Source organism: Drosophila albomicans, chromosome 3 (assembly GCF_009650485.2).
Source record: "Drosophila albomicans strain 15112-1751.03 chromosome 3, ASM965048v2, whole genome shotgun sequence".
Lineage (NCBI taxonomy): Eukaryota > Metazoa > Arthropoda > Insecta > Diptera > Drosophilidae > Drosophila > Drosophila albomicans.
The window spans coordinates 13,940,616-13,951,798 of NC_047629.2; the positions used below are offsets into that span (position 1 = coordinate 13,940,616).

The following is an 11,183-nucleotide window of genomic DNA, read 5'->3' on the forward strand; positions in this document are numbered from 1 at the left end:
CAATAAAACTTAATATTTATTGCACATCAAGTAATTGAATATCTGAATATAAAAGATTATTTGCAACAATAAATGATTTTGAAATTGCAAAATTATGTTTCGCCAGCGGCAACTAGTTAGCAGCAGCAGCAGCTGGTGCAACATCATGTTAAGTTTCACATTGTGTTACCTGCGCACTGTGTAAACTCAAGTATCTTGTCTTCTTCTTTATTGCAGTTGTGTTTGTGTTTGCTTTTGCAGCAGTCTTGCTCAGTGTGAGTTTTAACTTCAATGTGATGAAAATGTCATAAATTTATGGACGAAAAAACAAACCCAATGCAGTTAGTGATAAATAAAATACAAAATGTTTCAATGCGCAATACAAGAGCTATAAGGCCTAGCAGAAATTACGCATGCAATGCACTATGCAGTGCACTAGCTTAATTCAAGCAAAATAACAGAAACAACAACAGCTGCATGTGCAATAATCTACAACTGCAAAGTGCAGGATTTATAAATATGGCAATAATACTACATTAATAGTCAAGCAACAACAGCAGCAGGGCTAGAGCGCGAGTGTATGCGTGTGTGTGTTCGTTTTATATTTAGAATATGACGTTAGAGTGCTGCGAATATTAAAAGAGAAGCAAAAGCAAACGAAAGGCAAAAAGGGCTTGCAATAGTGTGACCAGACACGGCGATCTGCATGTCCGAATTTCAGTTGGCGAATGTTGTGGATGCCAATGGCAGTGCTGCCCATAGCGATGATGCTTATCACACACTGAGGCGCCAACAAACGGAACCGGAAGTCGCAACGCGCTGCAAATCCTCAAGTCTTAAGGTAAATGGGTAACAGCATAATCTCTTTTTATGAATATATAAAAATTGTGTTCTGTATGCAGCGCGAACCTTTAGTATTCTTCATCATGCGACTGAATCTGAAAGCGGTGCTGATGCTGCTCATTGTGGCCGTCATGGTCATCACTCTGGGCATCTATATGCGCTGTGCCGCCTTCAGTTTCTCTCCGGATTTTGTGCGTCAGCTGAGCCGACGCCAAACGATCGACGCACTAACGAGTTCAGCTGCTGGCGGACAACAGGAACAGACATCGCCTAGCGTTCCACTGCAGGACATTGAGTGTGCCATCAATCAGGAGTACAGCATACACTGTAAGCGCGACGAGAATGCCAATGAGGTGTATGTGCCCTTCTCGTTTCTGCGGCAATATTTCGATATCAGTGGCGCTGTCTCTACGAACAACGAGGTGGTCAAATTCAATTGGATGCACAGCAATGCCAAGGTAAATCTCCCGAAGGGCAAATACGATCCACGCGGTGTTTTCATGTACTTTGAGAACTACAATGTGGAGGTTCGTGATCGCGTCAAGTGCATCAGCGCAGCCGAAGGTGTCCCTGTGAGCACACAATGGGAAAAGCGTGGCTACTTTTACCCGACGCAAATAGCCCAATTTGCCTTGGCGCACTACAGCAAGAATCTAACGGAGGCGACGCCACGTCAACATGTCCTGGAGGATGCGGATGGCAATCAGTCGATGGAGTGGACAACGCCAAAGACCAGCAATATGACACGCATCTGGCATCACAAGTTCAACACCAGCATTGTCCAGTTCGAGACAACCATTGGCTATGAGAGCGCCATCAGCATTCAATTGAATCAGACCCAGGATCTTGTGCTCAGTGTGGATTTGCTGTTGGTCACAAACAGCAGCAGTCTGATGGTCACAGTGCTCAATCGTGATAGCAAACATAGCTATCAGTTGCATTACATTGCCGCCGAGCTACTGCTCAGCGTGCAGGAGTCCAACATCTATTACGGCTTGGGCGGTGGCGCCTTGAACAAGTGGCGTCACATCACACGGGATCTGCACATCGATGTGCAGAAGGGCATCGTCATGGGGGACAAACGATCGCCACTGAAGGTGCGACGAAGCGATCTGGAAGTGCTATCGATTGCCTTCTTGGGTATTGGATTCTACGACAACTTGACGCTGTCGACGAGCGATCATTTGGCGCATTTCTACGATGCCGCAGAGTGGTTTGTGCACAATCAAGACACGAAGACAGGCGGCTGGACGAATCCGGTGCGCCGCAGTCTCAATGGCTTTGCCGAGCTGCGTCCCGGCTGGATCTCGGCCATGGGACAGGGTCACGCCATCTCGGTGCTGGCGCGCGCCTATTGGCATTCTGGCGGCGATTCGCGTTACCTCAAGGCCGCCTCGTTGGGGCTGCAGCCGTATCGCATCTACTCTCGCGATGGAGGCGTCCTGGCGCAGTTCATGGACAAGTATTACTGGTGAGTTCAAGAAGAAGCAAGACACTAAGCTGGCACTTTCTGTATCTCTGTCCGTTTATTTAACTTTCTCGATCTTCTATAAATCCTTAGATCTCAGAGTTCAAATCTAAATTTGGCAAAAAAAAACCGGTTTTGATTTAAACGTATTTTACGTATTTTTTATAATTCTAACACGTTGCTACAAAGTGTAAAAAAAATCCTATGGTTACATTAGATGGATATTATATATTAGAAAGTAGTCTTGGTCCTAAGATTGGAATGATTGAGCTTTTAATCTTGGTCCAAAAACTATGCAAAGTTGAAGTTTAAAAGTTGATGTGGTGATTGAAATTAATGTTAAAATACGAGATAATAATAAACTTGATACAAAACTTGAATGTAGTGCAGTCAAAGTCGTTTTTAACTGTGTCCAATTTGTTGTCTATTTTGCCTATTTCTAACACTGCTCTTACCGTTCTTTCAGGTACGAGGAGTATCCCACAACGCCGCCATCCTTTGTGCTGAACGGTTTCATCTACTCGCTGCTGGGTCTCTACGATTTAAACAGCACGGCACCAGGGAAGATAGCACGCGAGGCGGGTAAACTGTTTGCCCAGGGAATGCATTCGCTGAAGAAGATGCTGCTGCTCTACGACACTGGCTCTGGCACCAGCTACGATCTGCGCCACTTGAGTTTGGGCGTGGCACCGAATCTGGCACGCTGGGATTACCATGCGACGCATGTGAATCAATTGCTATTGCTGGCGACGATCGATACTGATCCATTGATTGCACAGACAGCTGAACGTTGGAAGGGTTATATGTTTGGCAAGCGGGCCAAACACAACTGAGAGCGAAGGAGGTTGGCGGCCGTGGCGGCTGCGGCATCATGGCAACCACGTAGTCGCCTCCACCTCCTCCTACTCCCGAAGAGGCCCAGGAACAACAAGAACAAGTGATATTTTTTGTAAACCATTTGAAATGGTTGCGCTAATGCCGTGTCCCTCTTACCACATTTCGAGCAACGAATTTGAGTTTTATGTATTTGATATATATTTAGTTTGTATTCTGCATTTGTTTCGCATTCGTCCGAATTTCGTGCTTAAAACATATTTGTAAGTTGTGCTATGTTTTGCAAAGCTTATGTTAATCGAGTATTGTTAGTATTTAAGGACTTGTACCTTTCTTCATCGTGTATACCTTATATTGCATAATCATTAGGAGCAGCTCTTAGCAAAACTATTAACTGTAGAAATTTGTTAAACCATTTATGACTAAACTACTATATAGCTTAATTGATTCTTAAGTAGAGTTGCACGCATATTTCACTGGACAATATCGAAAACGTAAACGGAAGACCGTAACGTGATCTTCGGCACGCCGTAGCTTGCATACCCAAGACACTATATATATATACATATAACTGCGATGCTAGGGTATTGCATACTTATATTATCACTACTAATACTGTAGACAACTTTTTTACCGCGCCCAATTTAAGTAGAGTTTGTTACACACCACCCCCTGTATAAAGTTAAATGTAGAGAGCTTAGCATCAATAACTATATATACATATTTATGGGACACACTCGATTTATAGTTAGATAACTGTTAGAACTTTAGATATACGAAATAGATATATACGTGGGAACACTTGTACTTCTTTTCTTCAAAAGTATACTGTTGTTTGCCAACTCAAATACTAACTGCCCATCAAGACAACGTTTATACGACAGACACATCAATTGCAATATTCGTAAGCTATTGTAAATTGCATGATACGTAATCATCATTGTTCCATCTCTTGTATCCCTGTTATACTACCATAGATGATATTGCAATCATTATGATGATCACTTCGTATAAACGACGTATCGATCGATATCGATATTGTATGAAAACATGTAATGTAATGTTGTAGGCAGCTCCAGAGAATCTTTCTCGACTTAATCGATGCCATTCCATAGAATTTTTATTTAATTTTACTTAGTTCTAAACACAAACACACTAACACCGATGCTGTCAATTAAACATTTAAGTAATCCCCTCAAAAAAATAACGAGACTGTTGGACGGAAAGAAGAATCGATTAATGAAGAAATGGATTTTATGTATGTACTTATACCATATGTTCTTGTGTTATTTGGTTTATTTACAATCTGTTTAATTGTTGTAACAAAAATATATATATATAAGTATATATGAACGCAAATCTGTACAACATGAATATGAAGTTTTGTTTTTTTTTTTCTAACTTATATATTAGTACAACTAAGCCATTAGATTAACTTTGTCAGGACCGTTTCGATTCGAGGACATGCGAACGAATCGAGGGAGGTCCACTGCGTCGTCGCACCTCTTGAATGAACGCATTCTCCATTTGATCGCATATCAGATCGAAGAATAGGTTGGCTATATTACTGTGTAATAGAGAACGAAACCGAAACGCGACCTTAAAGTCGAGTACACACGAATTTGGTATATCCTTGAGGCCGGGACTGAAACGCCATTCGTTCAATAGATAGTTGAACAATCGTCCATCGTGACATTCCGATTTCACCAGCGTCGTCGGCTGCAGCGTCACCCGTGACGTATACGCCTCGTTGAGCGGGGGGAAGCCGACAATTAAATCTGCCTTGAATCCGGCATTGTCACGACTGTGGACATGGGAACGCTTCACGTATGGCACAAATTTGTAATAGTTGCTGACATCGGAGACCACACTGTACATGTCCTGCATGGAGTAGCTGCAAGATGTCAACATTGATGCTATACATTTTATGCTATATGTATTTTAAGAGTTTCACTCACCCGACGAGCTCCTTTTTCGTGTAAGAGCGATTTTTGTTGCGCAGATCGTTGAAAGTTAAATAGGTGCGTTGGATGCCATTGACATACGATCGTTTTTGCTGACAGCTGCAACGAATAACGCTGATACCCTTGACTAACAGTTTTTTAACAATTTATGCATCTTTTGTCGGCGTGGTGTGTAATACACTGAACGATTTTCTCATTTGTTTATTTTTTACAATTGACTCAAAGGGTTGCTGAGAGATTATGTAATTCATATTTACCTGCTGACCTTGTTTCAATGAAGCTCTGCCAAATTCTCACATCCAATGCCTTTAATGTGCTGCCCTTTAACATTTTGCAAACTATTGTACCGTGGTTCGTTTCCAGAGACCCAATAAAAAAAGAAATGTGTATCGACGAAAAGCGTGTGGCGACAACACCTTCCCCCTAAGAACAACAACGCGCACGCACAGCTGATCGAACAGCGTTGCCAGACAGAACACAAGTACTTCGTATGTTGATATCTTTATTGGCTAACGCTACATAATAGCACAGAATGAACGCTGTTCCTCTGTTGATGCTGTCGTCTCGCCCAACAGCTCCTTTTGCTTAAGCTCCAAGTATGTGTTCTCATTGCGCTTTTGCAGCCAGTCGGGTAACGGCTTGGCCCAATCCTCTGGCGGCTGTTTACGTTTTGTCCACGTATCATTGGCGTAATGCGCCCGCAATCGTGTCAATCGTCGTTGCTCCTCGCTCTTGATGACAGCAGCGCCGGCGACAACGTCGTTGCCATTCGATTGCGCATAGCGCTCGCAATTTTTAAAGTCCGTCAGCCATTGTGAACAATCTGTGTCCCGGCCGTGTATGAAATATTGATGGAAACGTGCCTTAAAACTGGTGCAGTCGTCGTGCTCATCTTTATACAGGTGACACGGTCGGATCTGTGGGCAATTTCTATGAGCTGTTTTCTTTTATTTTATATCCATTACTTACCGCCCATGTATCTTCTAATTTTACTGTAGTGTTTGCATCTTTTCTCTCAGCATTTTCAGTTTTCGTCGACATTATATAAAAAATGTGTGCCAACTAAAATGAAATAAGCGTATCAGCTGTTCCTTGTTTACAATTTGAGCGCAGTGTTGCCAGATTTCCGGAAATTGAAATGACAGTTGAATACCGATTTATATTTTGTATTTTTGCTTTGTAAACTTTTTATTGCAAATAATTGCACAATTAATGTTTTCTTGTACATCAAAACGTTTATGTAAATCGAAATGTTGAACAATTTCAGTTTTTGTTTGAATATTGTTGTGAAAATGTACACAAATGTGCTTACTGACTTTATATTGAAAAATGTTCGGTGTTGATTCAGAAATTATAATTATGGAGATATATATTATTCAATTAATAGTGTAATATGCGTTTTTCGGTTGTTATCAATATGTATGTATATGTATATGTGTTTAAAAGGTTCACAACTTAATTAAAGCCTTTTAAATATAAATTTCAAGCGTTTTCAGCATATTACAACAGAACTTAAAAAATTATAATAACGTTTTTTTTTTGTTTGTTTTTCGTTTTGTTTTCTGTGTCTACAATTTTACTTACTTAATTACAAAACTAAACCCGATGGCATGTTTAAACTAAATCGTAGTCAAAAATATACAATTTGCTGTATTACACAATATTATAAATGATGATAGAGGAAAAACTATTGAATTGTCTCCAAAAACTACATACAAATCCAATCGTCTATATCTATATCCAGTTTTCATTTCATTTTTTAATTTTTTTTTTTTTCGTTTGTACAATTTTGTAAACTGGGGTGAGAGAATTGAATTGAGATATCAACTACGGCCAAATCAAAGAATATATATATTCCATTTAGTATATGTATATACATATATATTTGATTAGTGCTAGCGTAATTGTAACTCGTAATTCATTAATAAGATGTAATGTATGTGAAGTGAAGTGTTTTCATTTCTTTTCCTTTTTTTTCTTTCTTTCTTTTATAACTAATTTTTAAACTTTAGTTTGACTTTTAAGACTTAACTTGCTAAAAGACGAAACGTGTATTTGTTTCGGGGGCAACAGGCGGCGGTTCCTGTTCTTGGGATCGATCTTCATGTGTTCATTGATTTTTTGCATTTTCTTTCTGTATTGTTGTTGTTGTTGTGTGTAGCTGATTTAGAGCAACCATCGTGCCTCGAGGACATTGTCCAATTGCAGCAGTTAGTATTTGTTATGTTGCGCCAGCAGTTGCATATCCGTCAGATACTTGATGATGTGCACCTTTGCCTCGGCCTTTTGCCGCACGCCCAGCGTGTTGAGCATATCGGTGACAACCATGCCAAACGATTGATCCTCGGCGCTGACCGCCTGCGACACATTATTCTGGAATATCTTGATAGTGTTCAGCATGTTATCACTGTGCTCCTCCTCGCTTCGTTCGCGCTTCAATGGTGGCTCATAGAAATATGGCTTCTGGTCCTTGCCTACCGCTGTGGCCAGCTGTGCATCCCCAGTAACGGTTATTTCTACAAATATTTCAAATTTGCAATTTAGTATTGAGATTAAATTATGTTTTGTTCAATTCATGGATATTTGCTGTACAAGGTTGTTTGCCGTGATCACCTAAATTACAAGGATACTCACCATGCGGATGTGTCAGCGCCTGGGCAGATGTTGTGGCACTTCCATTGAAAGGTTGCGCAAAGATGTCGACGACGGTCTGTTGTTGGGCCTGTTGTTGTTGCGTGGGATCGGCCACTTGGCTGGCATTCTGACTGCCATTGGCGCACTTGCCGAGCAGCGATTCGCGATATTGCCGGATCGAGTCGACCAGGAACTGCATCTGTTTAAAGTAACGCCAGCGCGATTCTTGGCACAATTTCATTTCGCGCGCAAATTTATCTCGCAAACTCTTCCATCGCTTTGTACATTTTTGTTCTAAAAAAAAAAAAAAAAACAAGAAAAATATTATTCATAAAGTTAACAGGCATTGTTTATCATAACATTATTTACTTTATCAGTTTTTTTTTTGACTGATTTGCTTTTGGGGGGTGGCAACGCCGCCATCATATGTACACACGTCAAATCGCAAACCAAAACAAACCGCGAGACGTCACCACCGTCAACCCCGCATGCCCCCTTTTGCACCATAGCTCCACAACGTTGACAGACACTTGAACAAACGGCGTTAGCTGCTGTTGGCAGAAGCGCAGCTGAGCTGCTGAAACGCTCTGAATCCGTGGCACGCCAGCAGCGACAGCAGCTTCCGAGCGAGCGCGCGGCGGCATGCTGTCGACGTCGACTACAACTACGAGTTGATTCTGCCCGCGCTTGGTATTGGTAACGCCAGCCTGCTGAATGCTGGCGGCGGCAGCAGCAGCAGCGACCCAGGCAGCGAATCTTGTGTGGCAGTCTTCATCATTTTTGTGCTGCATTCAACGGTTTGGCGCCAATGGGGTTTTATTACTTGCTATAGTAACCCCAAAAATTAAATTCATTTCTTGCATAATTCATATTGGCAGAAAATCCACCAAAAATATACCACACATACAATACATATTTATGGACATATGTATGTATGAGTGTAAACTGAAATCAGGGGGCGCCGCAGCATATAATATGTAAGAGAAAATAATGAACACGAAGTGAGAGGCAAGAGACGAGACATTTTTGTTGGTATACAGTTTGGGTATACTCATGAAATGAAATGAAAGCTGTTCGGTCGGTCGCTTGACGATTCCCTGTGTGTGCATGTGTATGTGTGTGCTGGTTTCGTATCTGTGTGAGTGAACCACCAACAACCAACAACGGCAAACGACGACAAGGCAGCAGCTGCAGCGACGGCAGCAGTAGCAGTTGTATAAAAATAAACGCTGGCGTAGGCAGCGTGTGTGCGACAGAGACAACTACTGCGACGCAGAAGTACAGCAACTTCAAAAATGTGGACTGCGCGAACACCGTCGACAGCGCGGTCAGGTGCGCAACTGAAGCGCCCAAATGGGGCGCTTAAAAATGTTATTGCTGCAATTTTACTTAAGTTATCTTTTAGCACATTCATCCATGCATTTCAAAGTGTTTACTACTTGCGTGCGCTAGAAGTGCCAAACCCGCGACATAGGCAACAGCGCTCCTGACATTTCACAACCGTCTGTCGCGTCTCCGTTGCGTCGCCGTTCACTTTTGCGTCGTTTCTGTACACTTGCTTTTGCTGCCCGCTTGCTGCCGACGCCCGCTGCTGCCTACTACGATTGTTGCTGCTGCTGCTGCTGTCGTCGACGACGACGATGTTGTCTCTGTTGCCAGCCCGCTCTTACCCCCTCCGTTTTGCGTCTTAACCATGCTCAGAATTAATCAATTTGCAGCGACGACGACGGAGACGGTGACGGTGTCGTCGCCAGTCGCTTCAACTGATACCCAAACCAATTTCACTTGCCACAACGTTTAGTTTAGCGACGACTGCTGTTGCTCCCTTTGCCCCACAACAAGAACAACAACTACTCAAAATACAACAAAATTTCACTTACCACTTACGCCGAGAGTTTCGGCAATTTGCTTCCAGGTCTGCGCCTTGCGCACAAAGTGCTTGTAGTTGTAATGTGAGCGATCGTAGATGACGGGATTCATTTTGACCGCCTCAATTAGATTGAGATCAAACTGCTGCTCCAGGTTGGCATCCAGTTTGTCCATCTCGATGGCTGCACTAAGCGTGTGCACTGCAATGAAATATAACAAACATTTAGTTATATTTGCGTTTGTGTGTGTGTGTGCATGGGTAATGTATGAATGTATGTGAAGTGAGTGTTTGATGTTTGTGTTTAAATTGTGGCCACTTGATCAAATTGCCGTCGAACTAAAAACTTGAACAGCAAAAAAAAAGCACTCACTTTGTTTCTTTCGTTTGCTAATTGTTGTTAAATAATTGGCGCGCACGCACCCTTTATAGTTTATTTGTTTTTATTTTGATTTGGTCTTCTTCGAGGAAGAAACGTCGCGACGTCGACGTTCAATTTTATTCCTCAGTCGCTGCCAACAGTGAAATTTTTGTTCCAAGAATGCAGCAGGCAGCGCAGTCTACTTGTCTAGTATGTATATTTTAACACAGCCAGCCGCAGCGACGACTCGACGTCAAATAAATGGACGTCGACAGCGTCGCGACGTTGTAGTCAGCGCTGGCTGAATAACGCTCTCTCGCTTCCACATATGCGCTCTGCTGTGCCTGCTTCCTCTTTTGCGCATGTTGAATGCTGCAAAAGTGTTGCTTAATGTCCCATGTCTGCGCAGTGTTGAGTAAAGACAATGCTGACATTGCTAATTTAATTTTCAAATTTTAATATTATTCATAAACAAAATTTGTTTAGAACAATTTTATTTAAATGTAAAAATCAAATTTTGTCAAAGTTTTTCCTACGTATAAAATACAGATTATATATTTCAATAAATAAATTTACGGCTATGTTTGCGTACATAGGTGCTCGGTTGGCACTGTAAAAAATGTTAATTTTGCGCGCTGTTAAATTTGAACGTTAACAGAGTCGTTGAAAATTAAACAGCAGACCCTTAAAAGTTAGTTCGAACCCAATCGTGAGAAAAACCATATTTTTAAAATTATTTAATTTTATGTATTTCGGTCTCGCTTTCGGTGTTTATACAAATTGTCTGCATATGGATACAAACGTATTGCATACATAATTGTAAATGAAATGAAAGATACATTTTGTCTAAAACATTTGTATTGCATTTTACTTGCGATAATTATTAGAACATGCTACTGCTTTCGAAGAATTGGAAACAATCTGTATGATAATAATTTTACGCTTAGTACTTAATCGTAAACAAATATGTTTGAGTGTGGATGGGTAACAATGAATATAGAGCTGTTTAGATTTGATTTGTTTTTCGTTTATAAGGAAGTATAAATTATAAGTGTTCTTAACTAATTATATGTGTAGTTAATGTATATATTCAAAAGGAATGACTTAAGAGTTAGTAAAAATCCTTCTTAGCAGCAAATATGTCGTGGTAGTTGTTTTGGTAATTTGAAACCGAATAAGCAGCAACTAATACAAAAATGATTAAATTTAATGCAATAATATTTGAGGCGCAAG

The 11,183-nt window shown here is 41.2% G+C and overlaps 4 protein-coding genes across 5 annotated transcripts; 1 reads left to right on the plus strand and 3 right to left on the minus strand.

The window, feature by feature from the left end:
• Positions 1–221: 221 nt before the first annotated feature.
• Positions 222–3,231, plus strand: LOC117566893 (D-glucuronyl C5-epimerase B). The gene is made up of 3 exons (XM_034246508.2): positions 222–820; positions 882–2,293; positions 2,757–3,231. Exons 1-3 carry the CDS (start codon positions 686–688, stop codon positions 3,121–3,123), a joined length of 1,914 nt encoding a protein of 637 aa, XP_034102399.1. The 5' UTR covers positions 222–685; the 3' UTR covers positions 3,124–3,231.
• Positions 3,232–4,015: 784 nt separating this feature from the next.
• LOC117566903 (coenzyme Q-binding protein COQ10, mitochondrial) lies at positions 4,016–5,514 on the minus strand. Its single transcript, XM_034246522.2, has 3 exons — positions 5,354–5,514; positions 5,083–5,187; positions 4,016–5,018 (listed from the first exon to the last, which is right to left on the minus strand). Exons 1-3 carry the CDS (start codon positions 5,416–5,418, stop codon positions 4,565–4,567), a joined length of 624 nt encoding a protein of 207 aa, XP_034102413.1. The 5' UTR covers positions 5,419–5,514; the 3' UTR covers positions 4,016–4,564.
• Positions 5,515–5,573: 59 nt separating this feature from the next.
• On the minus strand, positions 5,574–6,246 carry LOC117566906 (UPF0545 protein C22orf39 homolog). Its single transcript, XM_034246524.2, has 2 exons — positions 6,058–6,246; positions 5,574–6,005 (listed from the first exon to the last, which is right to left on the minus strand). The coding sequence occupies exons 1-2, from the start codon at positions 6,127–6,129 to the stop codon at positions 5,604–5,606; spliced, it is 474 nt and encodes a 157-aa protein (XP_034102415.1). The 5' UTR covers positions 6,130–6,246; the 3' UTR covers positions 5,574–5,603.
• On the minus strand, positions 6,245–10,428 carry LOC117566900 (transcription factor Adf-1). Of its 2 annotated transcripts, none has more exons than XM_034246518.2 (4): positions 10,013–10,428; positions 9,603–9,791; positions 7,723–8,016; positions 6,245–7,604 (listed from the first exon to the last, which is right to left on the minus strand). In XM_034246518.2, exons 2-4 carry the CDS (start codon positions 9,763–9,765, stop codon positions 7,300–7,302), a joined length of 762 nt encoding a protein of 253 aa, XP_034102409.1. In that variant the 5' UTR covers positions 9,766–9,791; positions 10,013–10,428; the 3' UTR covers positions 6,245–7,299. The 2 variants fall into 2 exon arrangements, with proteins under 2 accessions (XP_034102409.1, XP_034102408.1); XM_034246517.2 differs by having other exon boundaries at positions 9,963–10,422.
• Positions 10,429–11,183: the final 755 nt, after the last annotated feature.

Bases quoted from the DNA above. Each gene is read 5' to 3' on its own strand.
- LOC117566893 (XM_034246508.2), top strand. From the start codon at position 686: ATGTCCGAATTTCAGTTGGCGAATGTTGTGGATGCCAATGGCAGTGCT. The intron at 821-881 runs GTAAATGGGTAA...TTCTGTATGCAG, and splicing joins GCAAATCCTCAAGTCTTAAG to CGCGAACCTTTAGTATTCTT. The intron at 2,294-2,756 runs GTGAGTTCAAGA...CCGTTCTTTCAG, and splicing joins TTCATGGACAAGTATTACTG to GTACGAGGAGTATCCCACAA.
- LOC117566903 (XM_034246522.2), bottom strand. From the start codon at position 5,418: ATGTTAAAGGGCAGCACATTAAAGGCATTGGATGTGAGAATTTGGCAG. The intron at 5,188-5,353 runs GTCAGCAGGTAA...TATTCGTTGCAG, and splicing joins CAGAGCTTCATTGAAACAAG to CTGTCAGCAAAAACGATCGT. The intron at 5,019-5,082 runs GTGAGTGAAACT...GACATCTTGCAG, and splicing joins ACGAAAAAGGAGCTCGTCGG to CTACTCCATGCAGGACATGT.
- LOC117566906 (XM_034246524.2), bottom strand. From the start codon at position 6,129: ATGTCGACGAAAACTGAAAATGCTGAGAGAAAAGATGCAAACACTACA. The intron at 6,006-6,057 runs GTAAGTAATGGA...AATTGCCCACAG, and splicing joins AATTAGAAGATACATGGGCG to ATCCGACCGTGTCACCTGTA.
- LOC117566900 (XM_034246517.2), bottom strand. The intron at 8,017-9,602 runs GTAAGTGAAATT...TTTTTTTTTTAG, and splicing joins CGAAACTCTCGGCGTAAGTG to AACAAAAATGTACAAAGCGA. The intron at 7,605-7,722 runs GTGAGTATCCTT...AAATATTTGTAG, and splicing joins GGCGCTGACACATCCGCATG to AAATAACCGTTACTGGGGAT.